The sequence below is a fragment of the Dysidea avara genome, chromosome 6 (assembly GCF_963678975.1).
Source record: "Dysidea avara chromosome 6, odDysAvar1.4, whole genome shotgun sequence".
NCBI classification, from domain to species: Eukaryota; Metazoa; Porifera; class Demospongiae; order Dictyoceratida; family Dysideidae; genus Dysidea; species Dysidea avara.
In genome coordinates this window covers 37,195,191-37,219,631 of record NC_089277.1, presented here as the reverse complement: position 1 = coordinate 37,219,631, position 24,441 = coordinate 37,195,191, and the positions used below count along the sequence as shown (strand labels likewise).

General features: G+C 37.1%; 1 protein-coding gene and 1 long non-coding RNA gene across 2 annotated transcripts in view; one reads left to right on the top strand and one right to left on the bottom strand.

Moving 5' to 3' along the window:
* Positions 1 to 4,964, top strand: part of LOC136258014 (uncharacterized) — a 29,875-nt gene extending 24,911 nt beyond the window's left edge. The window contains exon 8 of the mRNA XM_066051313.1: positions 4,626 to 4,964. Coding sequence (XP_065907385.1) covers positions 4,626 to 4,687 — 62 coding nt within the window. The 3' untranslated portion in view covers positions 4,688 to 4,964. The remainder of the gene's footprint in view (positions 1 to 4,625) is intronic.
* A 3,447-nt stretch (positions 4,965 to 8,411) lies between these two features.
* LOC136258292 (uncharacterized) lies at positions 8,412 to 12,955 on the bottom strand. The gene is made up of 3 exons (XR_010702730.1): positions 12,624 to 12,955; positions 9,926 to 9,997; positions 8,412 to 8,677 (listed from the first exon to the last, which is right to left on the bottom strand). It is a non-coding gene; the product is annotated as an uncharacterized lncRNA (long non-coding RNA).
* Positions 12,956 to 24,441: the final 11,486 nt, after the last annotated feature.

Sequence of the window (24,441 nt, the reverse complement as noted above, 5' to 3'; positions counted from 1 at the left end):
TATAGCTGATCTTTCTACAGGGTGATTTGTTTGTAGTTGAACTCTCTACTTGATAGATTCTTTGTAGCTGAACTCTCTACAAGGTGATTTCTTCTATAGCTGATCTTTCTACAGGGTGATTTGTTTGTAGCTGAACTATCTACATGATGGTTTCTTTGTAGCTGAACTCTCTACAAGGTAACTTCTTCTAGCTGATCTCTCTACAGGACAATTTGTTTGTAGCTGAACAGTCACATGATTGTTTCTTTGAAGCTGAACTCTCTACAAGGTGATTTCTTCTAGCTGATCTTTCTACAGGGTGATTTGTTTGTAGCAGAACTCTCCACAAGGAAACTTCTTCTAGCTGATCTCTCTACAGGGAGATTTGTTTGTAGCTGAACTCTCTATACATGATTTGTTTGCGGCTGAATTCTCTACATGATGGTTTCTTTGTAGCTGAACTCTCTACAAGGTAACTTCTTCTAGCTGATCTCTTTACAGGGTGAATTGTTTGTAGCTGAACGATCTACAAGGTAACTTCTTCTTACTTATCTCTCTACAGGGTGATTTGTTTGTAGCTGAACTTTCTACAAGGAAACCTCTTTTAACTGAGCTCTGTACAGGGTGAATTGTTTGTAGCTGAACTATCTACAAGGTAACTTCTTCTAGCTGATCTCTCTACATGGTGATTTATTTGTAGCTGAATTCTGTATAGGTGATTTGTTTGCAACTGAGCTCTTTACAGAATGGTTTCTTTGTAGCTGAACTCTCTACAAGGTAACTTCTTCTAGCTGATGTATCTACAGGGTCACTAGTTTGTAGCTGAATTCTCTACATGGTGGTTTCTTTGTAACTGAACTATCTACAAGGTGACATCTTCTAGCTGATCTTTCAACAGGGTGATTTGTTTGTAACTGAACTCTCTACAAGAAAACTTCTTCTAACTGATGTCTGAACAGGGTGAATTGTTTGTAGCTGAACTCTCTACAGGGTGATTTGTTTGTAGCTGATCTCTATACAGGTTACTTATTTCTAACTGATCTCTTGAATTCTGTTCAGGGTGACTGCTCTATTAGGATGACAGCTCTATTAGAGTATCTCGATGTCGCACTTGCTACACCAAGTTGGATTTCGTGTTATAACTCCGTGGCTTTAAGTCTGATTCTTCTACACCATTGAAGAGCCTTTCTAAGATGATAACTCCATCTGTACAGCGATTTTCAAAGCATTACCCCAAGTGATTTATCTGGTAGGCGTGGCAAGCATAATAATAATAATAAAATAAAAAATAAAAAATTAGCTAATCTCGATTGCGTAATTGTTACACACTGTTGATTTTTTCGCTGTATCTTCCTGGTTTTTAGCTCGATTTCTTTCAAACCACAAAAGGTTTGAGGTTCAATAGTTAACCTATTCACCCACCGATTTTCAGCTTCTTCCCATACGCAGTTTACCCTGTAGGCGTGACAACATATTGGTGTTATTTTTCGTGCATAATCGCTCATAACTCTTTGCCTGTTTATGGTATTCCAGCCAAAGTTGGTACCGAGATGCGCTTTTATACCCCCCTTCTGTGTGCCAAATTTCAAGGCAATCGGATAACGCGTTCGCGTTTTATAGCAGTTTTTGTAAGTGTGCGAAAAGAGGAAGAAAAATAAGAAGAAAAAAAACGAAGAAACTAAGCCAATTTTTGAAGTCGCATATCTCAGGAATGCCTGAAGCGATTTCGCTCAAATTTGGAATGTGGAGTACTGAAATTGGAGGGAATGTACACAGCAAAATTTGTCTTGTTTCATCAAGGCAGCACAGAGCTACGGAGGTGCGAAAATTGCGTTTTCTTTCTTCCTGTAAATATACTCACGGGGTTGCGCGCCGGCTTCTTGGGCCGCACGACACACTACCGTGTATCTTGATATTATGTGTAATTTTGTCTACTTAGTATTTACAGTTTCAGCCAGATATTTAGTGTATATAGCATAGGTGGTGGAAGGAGGATGCTATGGAGTTGAAGCCCCTTCAGTCTACCAAGAGGGGCTTAGCCTCCTCAGAATAATATTGTAAATTATCAAGGAGTATAGAAAAAGAAGATCAATATACTCTAACAGAACACACAAATATCCTATAAGAGCAGCCCAAAGCACTTAATAAAAACATGTGCCTATAAGTAACCGAAGAAATAGTATTTTGCAGAAATCAAACCACTGACCTCTTACTTTGAGAGTTGGATATCAGACTGTACAAGTGTGTCCAAATGTTTAAAAGTTGTTTTTTTGGTACTGCTTATAAACTTTAGTGGTGTATACATATTCTATGTAGTCAGTATACCCAGAGTTAGACCTGTGCCGATTCTGCCAGGAGCAAATAGGTAGGCAAAAACATTGAGCACAATGTTAGCATGATAGTCACAGTTATTGTGCATTGGTTATCAGAGAAGCTGAAACTATTTTGCTTGATGTGGAATGGAATAGTGTACAAAACATGGTAAAATCAGATCTACAGATACATTGTGAAGAAAAGATTAGTTAAAGATTGATATACTCTATTAGAACAGTCACCGCATGCTAATAGAATGTTCATAGATGCATTAGATACTCTAATAGAGCAGTCAAGACACAATTTATATGAGTATATTTGGAGCATAATGGGACACAACTGGGGGATATTGGAGCATAATAGGGGAAATTTTGGAGCATTGCTCAAAATCATGATAGGCAATTTCAAAAGCATAATAGGCTCAGGCCTACCCAGAGTTTCTATACTCTGGTCACCCCCTACTTCCTCCATCACTGGTGTATAGTGTTGTCATGACCTGAAATACTTTTTCGTAGAAAAGTTGCTTGAAATGCATTAGTTATCCTAACATACCTTAATTATAAATTGACTCCATCATTTCTTAGCACAAGGTATAATGTGAAGGCCAAATTGATTTGCATGCATGCTTTTTAAACAGAAAATTTAATATGACTGGATTTGCAAAAAGGGGTCTTCCACACACACCCAATTCTATATATGAACTTGGGAGACCATAACGTAGTGTTCAGCTAACATAAACTTGAAATTTCCTTCATCCGTTAAGCTATATTGGTACTCACTGCTACTGACTAAATTTCAAGTCAATAGCTTTTTCCAATCTTAATGTTATTAATTGTCAAAATTGGTAAATTAGATGTGTGTGGTAGACCCCTTTTCACAAATCTGGTCACAAATAATGTGATTCAATAGTTATTGGCAAAAATAATGTGTGACTAGAGTTGAAATAGCCCAGCTTCCTTGCGCACAAAATCAAACTCTTTTTACCTGAAATGGAGTGCTGGCCAAATGCACTATCATAATCCACCCTATCTTTTCTTCAGAATTGGTGAGTCTACAGCTTTATGAAAGCCATGAGTGGAGGTTTGGCATCATTCAATGGCCATGGCTCTTGTTGGAATGGTGTGTAATGAGCTGAGAAGCCTTTAGGGATGAGTCTATTTTGCTTTTTTCCCACCTATTTTTCTTTCCAGCAATTCCTTTATTTTTCACCTATTATGCTACATATTTTGCTCAAGAATTATATGTGACCGGGTCTGCGAAAATAGGGCATGTGGGCACATGATTTTTGCCTACTTTTTCAAACATTCATCACGCATACCTTTTTGTACCATTAAGCTATGGTAATGCAATTTTCAGCTCTTAGTAAGCATTTAATTGGCTTTATGATGCAAGTTACAGAATGGAAATATTCTGTTCCAGTACTAAGATATGACCTGTAGAGTGACAGGGTGTAGTTTGTGCCCACATGCCCTGTTTCTGCAGGCCCAGTCACATATATTATTTTTATTCAGCATTAATCTTTGATAACTGAGCATTTCCAAGTGCAAATTATATTATTTCACCTTGAAGTGCATGACTGTTTTATTAGAATATCTTGAACTGCACCTACCATGTATAGCAAGAAACTAACTAATATTGCTTAATTTGTCTGACTGTTCTATTGGGGTATCTTGACTGCCACTTGTTTTTCCTGTAACAATTACAGTAGCTATGCATTGTTGATAGTTTATCACATGTGACTGATCTATTAGAGTATCTTAATCTTTTGTGCAACGTTTATGGTCACTTTGAAAAAATTGCACCTATTATGCCAGCATTTTGCTTATTATTTTTACTCACCCTATATGCCAAAATTTTGCTGGCAAAATTGACATTCCCTTAGAAACCTTGGATCTTCATTTGAAAATGATCTGAGTGAAAGGAAAGGAAAGTAAATGAACAGCCCAAATTGGTCCTCTGGATTCCACTCGTTTTCTTGCTCCATTTTGTACTTCTATATTAAGCCCACCCATATCTCCCCACCCACCTGTGATATCATTACCCACATAAAAAGTTACCAAAACAGGCATATTATTTTTGGGAATCGAAATTTATACACAGAGTGATAGCTAAAGAATTGGTGCATAATTGGTGCAAATTCTGTTTACACAGCTTCAGACATTGTAAAGTTACTGAGTAATGATTACTTAAGATTGCTATATCTACAGTACTATATAACAAAGCTTTGTGCATCAAAGCCAAATTTTGTCAGATTCAGTCACATATTATTAATGTGATCCACTTCTAAATCCTTAGAACATTAACTGAACTGAGTTCCTTTGTTTTATTTACAGGTTCAGATCAAGCAGAACCATCAACTGACATTCCACCAGACAGTAGTGGAGCCACCACCTAAGAATTTTTACTGTTTTACTTTATGCACAATACAACACCTTATTTTTATTTTAGTAGCTAATTTGATTGTTGGTTTAGCAATATGTACAGCTGTTTGTTATCACTTTTGGGTTTTTCCTCTAAGCATTTACTAGGAGGTTTTTTCCTTGTAGATGATTGAGCATTCATCTACTAAATGATGTTTTGCACAGAGAATTTATACTACAGGCTCCAGCTGTATGTTTGTGTGTATTTCACATGTACCCCCATTTTTACAATATTTTTTGCCATAGTGTAATGCCATAGTGTAACATGCAACATTAACTGTATGAGTGTGATATTGATATTGATATGTATATATAAACTAAACAATCAAGACTCACGGTAGTGAGTCGCGCGGCCAGTAAATCAGAAACGCGTGCCACAGACAATAAATGACGCGACCACTACGTGAGGATTTTACAAGAACGAATGTTGTTAAATTCGGCCTTCCTGTAATCCACCCGTCACTTAAGGTATATGCTGATATTTTGGGTCAGGTTGTATTAAGGGTCACATAGCTTAAAATATGCTCAGAGGGTTAAATCCTGTAGATTTAGAAAGAAATGAATGATACTACTTCAGATCAACGTAGACAGTGATCATAAGCTAACCGCAAATCCAATTAAGAGATAACTTAGTTCATTAAGTAGGAATACTGCTCTGGATTAGCTACATGTACCTCTTACCATGTAGTAAGGGCATGGAGATATAAAGTGCAAAGGCAAAAACCAAGTCAACTATGGTGTTTTGAATGCCATTAGAGTGCCTGTAAATATTTCCACAACATTTACCATAATTGAATATAAAATAATTAACTTATGAAGTAATGAATATTATGACCCATAATACTCCCATATGACTCATAATAGGAGCATATAAAGTACTTTAGAGAAAAGATCATACAGCCCACCACATGGTAGCATAATTTTTGAAATTTTAGGATAATGTAGTTTATGGTTACACCTTTGCCTACAAGTAGTATGAAAAATTGGGGTCACATTATTAGGTGATAGGAATGTTTTTAACCTAAGTCTTAGGTAGGGTCCGCAACGCGAAAAATCGATATCCTCAAATCAACTACCTAACTATTGTCATGTGTTAGGCTAAGTGTAACTTAAATAACACCAGCGTGGCAGCCAAGTTTGTCACTTTCTTCTGGTAGAAAACGGTACAAATGTCTTAAAATCACGTGATTTTTCGTTGCAGCGGTCCGTGGGGTTCTTCGTATGCCACGATATTCACTCTCAACATTGTTCAAGTAGTCTATCATCAACTCAAAGTATTGGTGGTTTGATTTTATTGGTCAGTTTCTGGTGGCAGCACGATCTGTGCAGCTTTTTGGCGACAGACAAAATGTTTCTTCCTCTGGAGCACAGGACAAGCAGAGCAGCAACTGCGCCGTGGGTAAGCAATGACCAGTACTAGGTAAAGTACCTGCATGCGGAGTATGGTTATAATTGAAGCTTGTTAGCCATCTGGCTGAGCCATCTATATGCTGAAATTCGGCCAAAACGATGCGATTTTTGCAAACAAATACCAGAATTGTAGACACATCAGTGAGATAGTCTCCAACAGCAAGGATACGAAGCTTATAAACACCTAACAATACGACTATCTCGCCCAGTAAACGCATAGAGCAATCCAATGCATGAAATGGACGATGTGCATCCAATGGACGATGTGCATCCGTGGAAGCCGCTCCATCTCGTTTAGATCACCAGATGCTTCCCAGGAAATGGGCCTAACAAATGGCCCTAGGGACTTTTAGATGTCCCGCTTTTCAGTTCTTGTCCAGCACGTTTGCCTCTTGTGCTGGGTGTGGTAGGAAAGGGCATTACATCTAGCCCGGGAAAAAAAAAATCCAATGCATGAAATAGGCACTCACGTGATCGATATTCGAATCTCGGAAAATACAACCATAATCTATTCCAATGACCGTATAATCACTTGGAATCAAGTGACAATCAGTTTGTGTGCATTACGTTCAGTATCTCGATTAGCGCAGCAGTCTAAGACTCTCCCTATGATGCCATCACAGCCGAACACACCATGCACTGGCCCAGACCACGCCCAAGCAAACAATTAGCAGAAATATTTACAAAAGGAGCACACTGCATGGTTCCTATTCAGAAATGAAAGCGATTCCATGTGTATCTCTGCGATTTGAATTTCAATCACGTGAGTGCCTATTTCATGCATTGGATTGCTCTATGCGTTTACTGGGCGAGATAGCTGTATTGTTAGGTGTTTATAAGCTTCGTATCCTTGCTGTTGGAGACTATCTCACTGATGTGTCAACAATTCTGGTATTTGTTTGCAAAAATCGCGTCGTTTTGGCCGAATTTCAGCATATAGATGGCTCAGCCAGATGGCTAACAAGCTTCAATTATAACCATACTCCGCATGCAGGTACTTTACCTAGTACTGGTCATTGCTGACCCACGGCGCAGTTGCTGCTCTGCTTGTCCTGTGCTCCAGAGGAAGAAACATTTTGTCTGTCGCCAAAAAGCTGCACAGATCGTGCTGCCACCAGAAACTGACCAATAAAATCAAACCACCAATACTTTGAATTGATGATAGACTACTTGAACAATGTTGAGAGTGAATATCGTGGCATACGAAGAACCCTACGGACCGCTGCAACGAAAAATCACGTGATTTTAAGACATTTGTACCGTTTTCTACCAGAAGAAAGTGACAAACTTGGCTGCCACGCTGGTGTTTTTTAAGTTACACTTAGCCTAACACATGACAATAGTTAGGCAGTTGATTGGAGGATATCGATTTTTCGCGTTGCGGACCCTCACTTAGGCTAAGTGACTCATAATACCCACATATACCTTACGCTATCTCTCTGAAACTCTGGAGCTGAACTCATCGTGTTACTAGTAACTACCACACAAGCAGTGAAGCAAATCCATGCCGATTGTTTCGTGATCGAGGTTGCCGACATCAAAGGGGAAGTTTCATTTTTTTATTTTTTTATCGCATGCGGTTAGACGCAACCGCAGGTGTATGCCTTGCGTTCCTTTGTGCATTCCGAACATTGATCGCCCTGTTATCGCTTCAGTATTCACTCATTCACCTCAAGATTCACATCATCGATTTCACCATACATGATTACCCTACAGTCGTGATTTCAGCACCAAACGAAGTTTCAGTCGTCCTCAGTCGACCTAGAGGCCAAATACAAATCCCAGATTTTTGTTTTCCGCAATACTCGCTTGGCATGTAGGGCAATGTGTCTTTAAACTGTTCTAAAAGTTTCATTCAGATTGAAACATTTGTTTTCGAGAACGGCTAGTTTGAAATTTGAATTTAGTCGCCCCCATGTCATTTGCTCTCTAAGAATTTTACTCGGAATTTAAAGAATGACGCAGAGCACAACTGCGGTCACTGGGTATTGATGAACTGGCGCTCTTTGTAGTTAATCAGTACATATAGCCACCAAGAAGTGTGCTGCCATAGATTATAGTCCATAGATATAATCTATGGTGCTGCATACCATCCTTCGTTTTGAAATTAGTCGCCCCCACATAATTTGCCCTCAAGGGCGCGGCTTAAAGAATGACACAAGAGTACAACTGCGGTTACCAGTTGTTGACACAAGCTGTGAGTAATTAGCATATGCAGCTAGCTTGAAGTGTGCAAAATCGCCTAATACAATTGTCACCATGCATTATTGCATTTTATAGCACCCCCACACAAAATTACACATGTAATTACAACATACAGAGGAGACACATCAATACCAAACACTTTTCACAACAATAATGTAAGAATTGTACAATAATGACTGTAATATAACTGCTATGCAAATGTTTTCCAGTGGCCCGCCATGGTAGCAAGTCTCACATGGCGGCATGTATATTCATCCAAACACAATGGGAGTAACGAGTAAGTATGATGACAACAAGTTGGTATGACTCCATTTGTAGAATCCAGATGAGTGGGTGTGGCTCCAGTATGTCTAAACAGTTAACAAACATTCCTGTTATAAACACGTGCTAGAGATGCAATATGTATATGTTAAAGTATAGCCGCGAGTGCTATATGAAAAATAAAGTACGAGGCGCGCGGCCGAGTACTTTATTTTTCATATAGCACGAGCAAGGCTATGCTTTAAATGATTTATGGAACTTTCTAGTCGTGTAGCTTCACCATACACTAGGACTCGTAATTAACAAGCGTTGCACGAACTATTAGCAGCCTGAACGCAAACAAACTAGTTTAACAAAGTAACTCACTCGTATTTCACCATAGTTTGGCATAGTAGACGTTCATCGCGTCTTTTGGCAGGTTTTGCTCGCAACCCACAATCGATTCTATTGCGAGTCACATGGTGAAGTATTTCCGTGATATCTCCAGGACTTGTCCGTTTACATTAACAAACGTAACAGCAACGTTACCTTCTCCCACCCATCATCGAAGCATTTAGGTATGTCTATAAAAGCAATCCAGTGGTGGAACTCGTATTGGCTGGGGTGATTGATCACTCAGTGCGGCAAGGCTATCAGCCTTCACCGGCTTGGGTGATTAGTCGTACTGGCGCGAGCCCCGTAGGCTATTAGCCTACACTAAGGCACGTGGGCAACTGTGCTTTATTGCCCACAAAGAGTGCTTTATTGAACGAATAAAGCACTCTTTGCGGTGCAATAAAGCACTCTTTGTGGTCGATGAAGCGGTTGGCCGGCTGAGAGTGTACTTTATGAAATTTAAAGTACACTTTTTCCTTTGATCTCGCCCACGCAAAGTTCTATAAAATAGTATAGTATTTAAATAATACATAGTCTCCATTGCATCACAATCAAACGACACTAAGTGGAGGATATTGTTGCATCTCTAGTATGTACACTCTATCAGTACAACCTGTCTTAATGGCCACTAGTATAGAAAGACAACCACTCTTGAAAAGCCAATTACAATTGAGAATTTATACACTATTACCTGCTGAATGAGTGAAGGTGGCAATAAACAAGTTCCATCGTAATTTATACACGTGATCTGATCCTGTATATTCTGTCAATGGATGAGATCCACTTGGCCAGGACAAAATGTGACTCAAGTGTCCTGGATGATCCATACTCAACCAACTTATGACCCAGTGGCACAATGGAACTGACTATTATAGAGAATACAATTATATTTATTTCTAAGATGTGTGGATGTGTGGACACATTACAACACATTACATGTACATACAAGACATGCTACGTACTGTTTTAGCATTTCAAGTCACCACATTATACACGTACCAGTCAACAATGCTTCATAGTGCCCATCAGTAAACCTGAAGAAAAGTTACGAAAAATAAAAATTCACATAAGTACAATGAAACCTCATTAATATGGCCAGCTGTGGGACCAAAAAAATTGGCCTGAATAACAAGGTGGCCTTATTAATGAGGTCATAAGTAATGCTTAGCTATATTTGGGACCTACTAGAGGTGGCCAATATAATAAGGTGGTCTTATTAAAGAGGTGGCCACTAAGTGAGGTTTCACTGTACATACAGTTCACAATATTGTGAACAATATTAATGGTTAACAATATACACTGAAACCTGCAGGTCACTTCTTGTGGAAGATTGCTCTCTACACAAAATGACACATTCAAAGATTGTATTTAGATGAATAATACAGTAACGCATTGTGACTTCAATACTCGTGATGTGTCACTGCTAGGCAGCAACCATATACACGGCACTGCCACATCGCACTTGCTCGCACACACAATTTTGCTAAAGATTTTACTAATTGATAATTAATGGGTGTGGCAACTAGCTGTTTCGCTCGCAAGACTGTGTGGCAGCTGTTTCCCTTCTGTACAAGTGGCCACCAAGACAGGTCCCCTGTGGATGAAAGCCAGGCATTAGATATTTGGTATTTCATGTGTTGAAGACATTCCAGGGCTTCTGGTAGTCTCAAATCTCACCACAGTTTAACTCAGGCAGTGTTGTGGTCACCATTAAACTACTGGAATGCTGTGTTATGTTCATCTTATGCTTGGCTACTATATTGTAGAACTGAAATGGATACTCTGAAAAATATATCCTATGGATAATGACTTCATCACTTTCTTCATCAGGAGCTTACAAGGACCAATAGTGAAACTTTTTACACTTGGGGCTGACAGTCAACTGCCTATGTCTGAAGCAGTGCTTTTGGTGCTCTAACAGATTGGCTGCCCCCTTGCTGCCAGCACTCACTATCTCATACGCTGTCATACACTAAATCCATCTCTATAGCCAGTTAGAACAGCATGCTTCTTACCTTTTTTTAAGGCAGCATAATGCAGCCACCTCTTTAAAAGGCAAGGTCAGAAAAGTTTGTCCCTACGGCCTGAATAATAACCAGTTTTCACTGTACTATTAGTTGTTATTGTTATTATCTACTTTACCAGTTAGGCCCCTATTTGGTGATTATTAGTTTCTCATCCAGCCTTTCTAATTATTATGATGCGGGCGGGAGGGTATTACCATTATGCCATTTATTTTATAATATTAACACACTGATGTACAGACCTTGTCCAAATTGTCTTTCTTTCTTACTACAAACATTTCCTTCACCAGCTGATTCTAATTTTCGTGATCGCCAACTGTTTTTTGACAATCAACTGAAAGCCTGCTTTGATGAAGTCGATAGAGCACGATTGTAACTGGCACTGCAGCAATTTGCTAAGGAAAACAACAGTTCTCCTGGTGATATATAGCGCATTGTAGCGTTCATCAACAAAAATTGTAACAGTTTGGTATCACGTGTTCTTCTGAGCATGCACAGAGTAAATAATGGCTTACCATGCGGTAGCTTAAGAAGGATGCGGGCGGTGGATGAGAAACTAATAATCACCAAATAGGGGCCTTAGGCACTGGAGGGTGTACACAGAAGGCAGAGCCTGTTCGAGGTGTTTACCCTTAGCCTAGGAGCCTAAGCGAAAATCTTTGAGCTAAATATCCTAAAGTGAAACGGGACAAATACCTAGAAGGGGTGAAAAAAAGCCAACCCCATCGTGACTTGATCCGCAGGCCACCCAGATTCCGGCCAAGCGCCAGTAGTGATTAGTGATCATGGAGAATTATTTATTAAGATACTAAGATATACAAACGCTACAACCTCTAAATATAGCAGTAAATTTTTACCCTGGTCCAATGTCTCGTAATAATCGTGACTTCGTGAGAGACTCTACTGTGACAAATACATGTTTATCATGATATGTGACTGAATTTGACAAAACAAGGCTTCAACGCACAAAGCTTTGTTAGGAGATATGGCGATTTTAAGGAATCATTGTGTAATAACTTCCCAGTGCCTACAGCTGTGCAAACAAAATTTGCACCAATTGTTCATCTGTTCACTAGCTATCACTGAGTGGGTGTATACATTTCTGATACCCAAAATTTGCCCTGTTTTGAGCAGCTTTTTTCGAGCGGGTAATAATATCACAGATGGTAGTACTAAGGGTGGGAGGGTGGGGGTGGACGGTGGTCTTAATATACGGGTATAAAATGGAGTAAGAAGACGATTGGAGTCCAGAGGCCAAGTTTGGGCTCTCCATGGCCCTTCATGGCCCTCAAATTGCTCCACATTGACTGAGAACACTATTGGCGAGCTCTCTGTGAAGTCCCAGCTCACTACACACCATTATCACAAAGCCATGGCCATTTAATGGTGCCAATCTCACACTCGTGGCTTTGACAGGGTCGGAAGAAAGCTGCTACAGAAACCAGACTTGCCAATGCTGAAGGAAGTACAGTGTGAAATATGATAGTATATTAGACCAGCAATCCATTTCTGGTAAAATCGTAAGTTTGATTTTGTGTGTGTGGAAGCCTTGTTATATGAAATCCGGTCACATATGTGCTAATCGCCGTTTTACAATTAAGTTTTACAACACAAATACATGTATGGTTAAACTCACCAATTGCGACTAAATCCCTTCAACACGAAAAGACAAGTAATGAGACAACCTTGGAGACAACAGCCACACAAGCCTATTCTGGTGCGTTTATTTAGTAGTAAAATAAATTTTAAAGGCGTTTATTTACAACAGGACATAATTACGCGCCCCTCTATTGTCTCTGTACATACTTGCCTTTTCTTTACTATTCTCATTTCATTTCACAAGATCTCTTGGCAGGGGCGTAGCTTCTTCACTTGAATTAGTCAATGCTTGAAGTAGATCGAGATACTCTAATAGAACAGTCACATTTCTACAAGTGCCATATTTTTATATTGTAAAGTCTGTAAGTAGCTAGTAATGTAAACTATACAATCCGATGCTAAGCAGAAGTTGTAACTATGCTAAATATTGATTGCTGTGTTACAGCTGTTTTGTGACTGCTCTAATAGAGTATCTTGATCGTTTCAATGCAGTACAAGATGAAAGGCAAAGTGTTGTTAAGGGTTTACTAGTTAAAATGGGTGTTAGTTGACTGCAGTTGCATGCCACTAACAGGGCCGTCCAGAGAAATTAGAGGGCCCAGGGAAAAGAGTTAAAGAGGGGCCCAGGGGCAAGGAAGGGTCTAGATCCTGATTGCTCTATTAGAGTATATCGATCTTTCTTAAAACAGGTATTCAAGTGGCCCCTTTCGGGCTGTGGTAGGGGGCAAAATACCCCAGTTACCCCCAATGTGGGCGGCCCTGGCCACTAAAATTACAGTTATATATATTTTAATATTCTGTCACTGTAATCTGGGGTTTCTGTCAAAACCATGGAAACTCACCTACTGTTATCAACAGTGCATTGCTTATTCTAACAAAAAGTATTGAAATCCCATCTAAAAACAGCTTATAGCTGTAAAAAAGTGCGCGTCCAAGTAAAGCAGAGTTAACTGCGACAAAAAGTAATGATATCATAATGCGGCCATGTGCGAGGTGTGCAAGTTGTAAAATTAATATTAGCTAATCAGATAATACAATGTTATTGTTAAAGTGTTAATGAGAACTATGTGATGCTGCTAGTTTTTAAGTGTGTGAGCATCTTCATAAATGCCACATAAATTTAATTCTCAATAAAGCAATGTGTATAGATTCTCTGATAGTAATAAATAGTTTGAGTTTGGCCGCCTTTCCTGTATACAGCAATGCTACGAACAAAAGAAAGGTGGCCAAACTCAAACTATTTATTACTATCAGAGAATCTATACACATTGCTTTATTGAGAATTAAATTTATGTGGCATTTATGAAGATGCTCACACACTTAAAAACTAGCAGCATCACATAGTTCTCATTAACACTTTAACAATAACATTGTATTATCTGATTAGCTAATATTAATTTTACAACTTGCACACCTCGCACATGGCCGCATTATGATATCATTACTTTTTGTCGTAGTTAACTCTGCTTTACTTGGACGCGCACTTTTTTTACAGCTATAAGCTGTTTTTGGATGGTAGTGTTTGCTATACTGTAAACACAACTATACTGCTATTATGTATAATAGTAAAAGTATGAAATTGAAGCTGCACATGTATATGCATGTGTTTAATTATAATAGTTATCGATAGAGGATTGTATTTATGGCCAATATTGCTATAAGACAAGGTGTTGTCAGTGATACAAGATCATAAAAGGTTTATTTTTATCCTTTGAAAATAATAATTTAGTCTAGGCACCACCCTATTATGCTGGCATTATTTTGAGCATAAAAGATTCCTGAAAGCATCATGCATAATGCTAGCATAATAGGCAGAATAACTGTCATACTTTAAGCAAAAATGCATGCCACAGAAAAAGGTTGACTTACAATAGTAGAACAGTTTATGACACCACTGTTATTATAATTATATAGTTTACAATGCAGCTAAATTCTTAATGCACAATGAGTACTTTTTACATTTAACCAGTTGTTCATAATTAAGCCAACGTTTATCATTATCCATAAAAAGTAACAAACCATGGGAATTATGGCAAAAATTTTAAGCATAATTATGAGCATAATAGGCAAAATTTTTGAGTGCTGTAGCATATAATAGGCAAAATTAAAAGCATAATAGGCTGGTGCCTAATTTTGTTTATGAAAGTAGTACAGTCTGTTGTATACCCATCATTGTTGCTAAGCTGCTGTACACTTTGACATTATTTTTATATGTGACCAATCACCAGGCCTGCAAAACAGGGTACTTGGGTACAAACTACACCCTGTTGCACAACAAATCATATCTCAGTACTGGGGTATGCATTCTGTACACCCAATTAATGTCTGAAATTGTATGGATGTATTATTATAGTATAATAATGTGACATGGCCTGCAAAAATAGGGCATGTGGGCACAAACTATACCCCGTCACATAACATGTCATATCTCAGTACTGCAATAGAATATTTCCATTCTGTATCTTGTATTGTAAAGCCAACTAAATGTTTAATAAGTGCTGAACATTTCAGGGCTACAGAGTCATGGAATACAAAGTTATGATACAACAAAGTGTGAAAAAGGTGACAATCTTTGTGTGCCTACATGCCCTATTTTTGCAGGCCCGTGGTCACATGTTATTTATATGATGATACGGAATAAAGAGTAATGAGTCATGAAAGTTTGAAATAGTAGGCAAATTTACATACAGAGGTGGCAGAGACACCTTTATTTATATTTAGGGGGCTGGGGGTTTAGCTTGGTGATGTCTTGGCCTAGTTGTAAGTCAAAGAAAAAAAAGTCACTACCTGCTGGCATAGTTGCCCACCACCTACTAGACTATATCTCCTATAACTATATTTATATTATGTAGCTTGCTACACTACTCCTCTAAAAATACTGTGACTGCTCTATTAGAGAATCTCGAATTACAGCTATGGATAATTTTAGGGGTGCTGAGCCCCCATACTTTTTTCACAGGGGCTGCACCCCCCATTCTCCGCCACCTCTGTTTACATACATACATACCTATATGCCTTGTTTTCACAAGCTCAGTCACATTTTTAAACACAAGTTGGGCTTTGGTTACTATAATAGTTAAATAAATGTATGTGTTAGCCTGAGAATTATTGCTAATTTGCTATACATGATGCAATATTGCAGTACAAGCTAGTAAACTTTATTATCAATAAATACTAGTCAACCTATACATTACCACTAACCAATCTGTCATATAATTTATATAAACCTCAACAACTATATAATAATGTGATAGCAGGCCACAGAAAGAAGAAATTCTTCCTTGACCAGATCTGCGAAAATATAAATTGGGAATGTGGGTAGGCCTGCGCCGATTATGCCAGCATAATTTGGGGCATAATAGGAAGCCAAAAGCATCAGCATAATGCCAGCATATTATGCAAAATTTTTGTGCATTGGTTATGTGAGAAGCTGAAACTCTGCCTATTTTGCATGATGCAGAATGGGATAGAGTGCAAACATGGTAAAAATCAGATTTACAGCTACGTTGTGAAAAAAGATTAGTTAAAGATCGATATACTCTAATAGAACAGTCACCACATAATGAAATATCCTAATAGAACGTTCACAGATGCATTAGGTAATCTAATAGAGTAGTCAAGACACAATTTTATATGAGCATATTTGGAGCATAATGGTACACAACTGGGCATAATTTGAGCATAATAGGGGAAATTTTGGAGCGATGCTCTAAAGCATAATAGGCAATTTCAAAAGCATAATAGGCTCAGGCCTAAATGTGGGCACATAAAAATTACCCACTTTTTGAACCTTTGATGAGTCGTAACTTTGTATTCCATCATTGCTTGATAGTCTGGTAGATAGCAGGGTGAAGTTTGCAAAATGGTCTATAGTTTATTTTAGTGCACTTTTGGATTGTTCTGTATACCTAAAACAATATTCCACCTGCTGGACAGGTGTCAGCCTTGGGCATTTTGCTATAGCAACCAAAGTTTAATTAGCAGCATAGCAACCATACAAATTTCACACAATAGCTTTTGTGGGTTTCAGTTTTACTTAAAATTGTTTGATAACCTGACTATTTAACAAATCTGAGGTATTACAATTAATGTTAGAAAAAAACTGAATAATTAAATAGTCCCATAAATCCCTGAAAGCATCATTATGCATACCGTAGTTACGTATATCTCAATAACTGTCATAGGCCCTACAGGCACAAACTACACCCTGTCACACAGCAGGACGTATCTCAGCATTGGAGTAAAATATTTGCATTCTACAACTTGTATTATAAAGCCAATCAATTGCTTAATACCTGCGTAAATTTTCAAAGCTATAGCACATTGGTACGTAAAGGTATGGGTGATTAAAGTTCAAAAAGTAGACAAATTTTATGTGCTCACATGTCCTATATTCACAGGCCCAGTCACATTTGCTCTCTTGACTTTCTTTTTATTCTGCTTATTTTTAAAAATGTTCATTTCAGCTTGAGCTATACTATGTTGGTTACCATCACTTTTAGACTTGAGAGAACAAACACAGTTTTGTGGTAGGAAATTTAATTCTGGCCTTTTCCTGTTGAATGCTTCTAAATCATTATGATAGAATCAAGTGTCTTGGTGATAGTGATTTGACTATTTTTGGTTTTGCTGGTGTGGAAAAAGCTCAGTTAATATATATACACCCTTTCTCCAGCTGAAGTCCATGAAGTGCAAACAATTTATCAGGTGCAGTATTACAAAATGTTAAATAACATTGGTGCTAATGATAGAATTTGAGTTTTATATGTAAAGAAGTTAAACGTACAAGTATGTAGATCATCAGATGTAAGCTCAATAACTAGTATTTGCTATAATACTTGCAGAGTATGTCACAAAGCACTCACTATATACAGTGAATAACATGTGTGTGTTCTTCATCTGTGCTTAATATCTGCCTGGTGTTTAGATTCTTCACACCTGTTCCACTATCATCTAGCTCACTTAGCTTACGTATTTTCAAGAAATAATGAAGTTATGCCTTGTTTGGGGCATCACATGTGGTATCCATGCAGTACAGTAGCTGCCTCTTGTACCCCTATGTACCCTGAAATATGGACACCATGATACCAGAATATTATTTTGTCTAATTCCCATTTGTATAAAACACACATATAATAAAGAGTCTGAGATCAAGACAACTTTCCAATAAAAATAGCATAGTGGTTCTCAGAATAGCATTGTGAGAGCCTCTAGCTATATTTTATATAGCTAGAGGATCTCACAATACTATTCTGAAGCCTCTAAGATCAGGACAACTTTCCAATAAGAACATTATAGTGGAGTCTTAAGGTGTGAAGAATAGTGTTGTGAGAGCCTCTAGCTATATAAAAGAATTTGATTTGATGGCCATTTCAGTGAAGGTGACAAAAGGTACAGACAGAAGTGATTGAGCAAAAGTGGGTGACAACAGACATAACTTCAGTACAAAGGGCATGTGATGATCTATTTACTGTACATAAAAAATATTGATTAAGAGGTAGCACACACGTGTGTGTTTTTGAGGTGTGCTATTCTCCTACACTTTAATGCTGCTCCTCTTGCATGAGAATTTGGTAACCTTACAATTAATGGCATGCAAGGGAGAACTTTCAATTATATAAAAGTGCTCAACGTACCAGCCATTTTTTGACCAAATTTGCAAGTAAGATCATCCACATACCAAATTTTACCACTTTAATGATTCATAACTTAAGTTAGATTTGAAATAAGTTATTGATTGAAATTTTGTCAGCTGTGGGCCATAACATAGAGCATTGGAGGAAGAAAATTTTCAGAATCAAAGTTATCCATACAATTTGGAATTGCATGTGGAAGACACAAATCCAGCCTTTAACAGCATCCATCACATTATATTGCATAAACAAAATTACACTTAAAGGTCTTTCCTGCTGCCACCTATTTGCTCCACTAATGATTTCCTCTATTGGCATTTATCAACAGCATATATTGGGGTCAACAACAACCTGTCGTATACACACACATATGCGGTACAAATTGGCTATTCTGTCTGCAGCTTGGCTATTTTGGTATGGATCCCATCATTTACTACTTTACATGTGCTCTATTCAAGGCAGAAAGTCAAGCTGATGTTGAAAACAGAACTTAGACAATTTGCCTATATCTAAAACCATTTAGTTAATGAGATTACATTAATTTAACTAGTATAAATTTATTTAATCGTTCAGCATAAAAGTAATAGTGAACTTATTCAGTGAACTTGTTCATTCCAGTCGCCTCTGCCATGAGGTGGTTGCATTAAATATGTTAAAGTCACTTTGTGCACAAATGGCACAATTAGGAGACTGTTACAATAGTCAGTTTAAATCAGGTGACCTTGTTACACAATGATCCAGTTGGATAGGTTTCATTGTATAGTTGAATATTAGAAGTATTGTGTAATCACAAATGCCATAAAATACCAGTAAAGCAAACAGGCATAACACGGAATGTGATGAAAGGAATCAAATGAAACTTGGTGTATGACTTTAACTCATGATGCACTGTCTTTGTGCCTATTTTGAAGAAATTTGGAAAGAGTGGATTAACATTTTATTTTCTTCAATAATTTAGCAAGGAATGACCAAAATACTAGAATTTCCTGAGTTAATATCCCAATTTTCACAATGCTGACGGAGGTCCAGCAGGTGGTTTTGAGTAGTCCATAGTGTGGAGAAATATTTTGTGAGATAAAATAAACTATAGACCGTATTGCAAGGTTCAGCCAAAAAAGCCATGACCATGAAATTTTGAGCACTTATTCAACATTTAATTGTCCTTATAATGCAATCACAGAATGAAAAATTAATTAATATTCAATACCAGTACTGATATAATCTGTGGTGGGTGTAGGTTGTGCTCACATGACCTTTTTTTCACAGGCCCAGTCACAAATTGTAACAATTCGGTGTAATATGCTGTCAGGTGGTGATCTATATACATGTACACTTTCACAAGCTTCGTCACAGTGTAAATTTATGGATGTGGCAATTATATACCAGTGCATACTGTATGTATGGAAACCAGGATTATGTTAACAATTTGAGGTGATTTTAAAGCTTTAACAGTAGGAAAATCTGCAGATTTCATAATTCTATTTAAAAGATCCATTAATTTAAAAATAATAATTATACTACAGGCAGAAATACTAATAGTATATACAGTCACACAATATTATTACTCGAATAAAACAGTCACATTGAAATGAAATACCCTAATGATAAGAATAGAAAACCATTTGAAGCTACAACATCAATGTAAATAGCAATATAAACTGGCCCTGCTTGCCATAAAAGGTTGCATAATTTTGATAATTGCCATTAATATCCTTAAAGCGTAATATCTGAATTTGGAGCACTGCTCAAAGGTAATCTTGGAACACAATAGCTTCATGCCATTACAATAGAGGCATCACATGATCATCAAGCATCAATCCATATGTTATACTGGCTAGGCATGAGGCTATTAGGCTCCAAAATTGAGCATTATGCTTTTGAGCAATGTTCAAATATCACCTATTATGCTTTTGAGAATTGCCCATTATTCCCAAAATTATGCCAGTTTATTGCTGCATCAAACCATTTTCATTGATGTTTTAAGTTTCAAATAGTCTTGAATTCTTTAGCTGGTTGCTGTATTAGAGTATTTTATATCAGTGTGACTAATTTATTAGAGCAAAATTAATATTCAGTGGCTGTTCTATTAAAGTATCTGACTGCTCTATTAGAGTATCTTGATCTTTTTTAATGGAATTGTGCAATCTACAGATTTTCCTACTGTTAAAGCTTTAATTTATAATTGCCTCAAAATGCTAGCATAATTCCTGATTTCCACACATACTTATTATGCCTGAAATTATGCTGGCATAATTGCTGCATCCCTATTAATGCTACAGTGCTCCAACTATGGAAATAGCAGTACATAATAATGCTTTAAAAATCTAGATAATCCCTTAATCTCCCAGCATCTATTTTCCCATACATTGTTTGCATCTAATTGAAATGTTTCTTTTTTGTGTTTTTTTTTGGAGCTGGATGGAAAGTGTTTATCTATACCTCCCATTTTTATCAGTTCAGTAACTTCTTAGTAAAAGCCAAAAATTTTAATTTCCATATAAAGACCTTGTTTATACGAGACAACATTAATATTAATTGTCTTTATATTCCTATTGATCTTATTGCTGTGATAAAATCATTATAGAATATACTTTTAAGCACCATTTTATTTTGCTTCTAGCTGAATACTGTCGCTATCTAATAAAACGCCAAAAGTTGTCAATAAACCAACCATACTTGCTGTCCCACGAGTTGTAAAGCTACTACATGGTCTGATATAATTGAGTATATCTCGCTGAAATTTTCAAGTGATCATGAGCTTTCTCACAAATTTTGCATGTGCCCAAATGTATGGTTTTCCAAAATATGGTCACAAATGATTCTGCAATACTTCGGAGATCAAGGATTATTCTCAATTGTGCAAACTATTAGTGATTATTATATTATATCAGCATTTCCTGACTGTCATATTAAGTATAGGCCTGATCAAATGTGCTCAAACTTTTGCCCAAAATATTAATGTTTACAGGAATTTCCCAAATTTTTCACCTATTATGCCCTTCAATTCAGTGTTCCCATTATGCTTGCATTATGCTCCTAGCTTAGCTACATTTCCTACAATTACCTTGGAACATTTTAATCTGTGAATGCTCTATTAGAGTATCAACTACAATGTGATTGTTATATTAGAAAGTATCGATTTAAATATAAGGAGCTATTTTAGTGCTCTATTGCAGTTTGCACTGACTGCTTTAATAGAGAATATTAATCTGTCTTCACTCTGTAGTTTGAAATAATCACCTACTAGGCTAGCATTATGCTGACATAACACTCCAGCCTATTATGCTTTTTATTATGCTGGCATATTTGGTGAAGGCCTAGCTACAGATTAAGAGAATTCTAAACAAAAAACAAACATGTGTTAAAAGTGCAGGGTTGAGATACTCTAATAAAGCATCCACCTAGGGGGTAAAGAGTGCACAAAATTGTCAAAAACTTGTACTAGGGCTCAACTAACACCAAGATCTTTAACCACTGATCCACTGCTATCTTGGCTGTTCACCTCTTTATAAATGAAAATATCTGCTTATTAGTAAATTCTAATGTTGAATTACAATTTCGTAGACCTACCTATGGAAACTATAGAACATTCTATGTGTATTCCATTAGAGGTCCTCAAAAAATGTGTGCCTTATTAGAGTATTACAATAATTAAATAAAACAAGAAAATGATGAAATACAACACATTTGTAATTCTTCCTTCAATAATCATCATTGTGTCAGTATACTGTAGATAAGAAGAAATGCCGGGAAAGATCAAACCGAAAGGTCAGAATTTGAGGCCTAATACAGTGTAAAATGAGGACAAAACAACCATACTGTCAAAATGGCATGGCCTTCAAAAGCCAAAAAAGTTGTGGTGATGTCAAGAAATGGCTGTAATGATGTTAATGCTAGGCATGCATATATTATGCTGGAATAATTTCAAGAATAATAAGTGGCAAAAAGAATTCCAGAATAATAGGATAATATTATCAGGAATTATAAATTAGAATTCACATAATATTATATTTCTTGCAGTGTCACAGAGAAGCCACATTCTCAAGTGATAGCACAAAATGATAATTTAAAAATACTGTAATAGAGCAGTCACTTACTCCAATAAAACAGCTGCAGGCATCACATTACTTATAAGATAAACAATAATGAAATGCATGGCAATTTACTATTTATTTACACAGTTTTCCCAAACTTATACTGATATAATCAAATACAATGTACTAAGGTTGACACATTGTACAACATTATAGATATATTGCCGTGGTAATTTTTGCTTGCTAACAATTTCTGTGATATTAAACCTTATAACCTTATGCATAATAGTACATGGAGTGGCTAAGTAAAAAATGTTCAGAAGTATCAAACTTGGAACTATATACAATTGCTTGATTCATACTAAGATGTGTTTATACAATTAAGTACAGCACTGATTAAGAGGAGTGCACTATAATACTCCAAACCTCTCATACACCCAATGTTAATAGCTGCTTAATGATTATTATGAATATCAAAAATTTAAAGATGTAACATACTTTGCAAAGTCTTGGAGACATGCATTAACTACAGTACAAGCTTTGCTTGATGTGTATGTGCATAATAAATTGTTCTTATAGTTCAGCCACACATGTCCCTCTACTGAGAGTGGGTAACTGTCATTAATCAAAACCTAATGTAAAGCAATACAACTATTGATGGAATTTCTTACTTGTATACTGTCAGAGATTCCTGTAGTGGTCCAGTAGTGAACACAAATTCCTCAGTAAATGATTGGACATAATATTGGAACTCATTGCCTGCAGCGGTGAATGATCCTGACAAGCTTGTGATAAATCCACCATTTAGTATGGACTGTCTTCCACTCTCAAGTACTGTAAGAGTAAATGTCATGTAACAGTGCACTGAGATAGCACACGCATAAGATATTTAGCTACATGAAAAATTTATTTTTCCCTATTAACATACCAATGTAGTAAAAATGTTTACAACAGTTTCAGCAACTCTAACAATACGTGCTCCAGTTGGCATAACTACAACAGTGTTGTAACCTATGGAACACAGATGATATAAAGTAGTAGTGTACATTTGCACTGTTTTCCACTTGCTTACCAAATGTACCTCTTCCAGTAATAGTGTAACTTGATTCGATTAAACCCCCACTACTCTGTTACCGTTGCATACACCACAAGCATCTAGTTTGACTCCAGAGTTTTACACATTATCACATCCTACAGGCTACAGGTGACACTACAGACTACTTAACAAGTGTTGTGGTACAAATATTATCAGTCTTACCATGCATGTTCCTGCTGCACAGACACCAGTAGAAGAATCATGATATTTCCACGGAGTTCCATCTTGTGCCATTGGTTCTCTTACATCTACTAGTGCTGTGGTTGTGTTGGCAGTTGCACACACAAGCTGACACGGATCCAGAGATATACTGGTAGCTAGTACATAAAGGTGTTTTTAAACTTCATTGTTAAAGTACACAAGAAATCAATAAGGCAGTTAGCATTAACTAGAAACACACTATTTTGCCTGTTTATACAGTCAACTCTTCCCAAGAGTATATAAAGAGTACCATTGTATGGTCTATCATTGGTTGCAGCACACTGCTGATCTATGAAGCCTGCTGGGAATGGCTAGAACAATAGTATACATATGCATAAACATAGGCGGCTCCAAGATTTTTGGTGACTGGTTTCTGATCAACAGCATAACTAGACTTTTGGTGAAGACCAAAAAAAAGAGTGCTGAGAATAACTGCCGTCCACTAACTATGTATTATTATCACTGATAAAGTACATAAAAGTCCCTATTAATAGCTACATAGCTTGCTACACTGCTGCTCTAAAAACTGTATTAAAGTGATTGACTGCTCTATTAGAGTATCTCAATCTGAACGTTACTGGTATCCAGAAACCTCAGAAACCCTCCTGGAGCAGCCCCTGCATAATGCCTTTATAATCATTTTATCAACCCATGTGTATTATACATAGTAGTCTCGACCCTTGTAATTGTTGTTAGGTTAGGTAATCCAAAGGCTGCAGTACATGTTGCTGTCAGACCTTCAGTGCTGGTCACTGTAAAGCTCTAATAGCAATTATAGTATGTTGTATAAACACCTACATAATTTTAATACTTATATCAGTATTGCAAAATAGCTTACAGTGTTGGATGAACATTTAGTACTTCATGCAGTGAAAACATTTCCAGTAACGC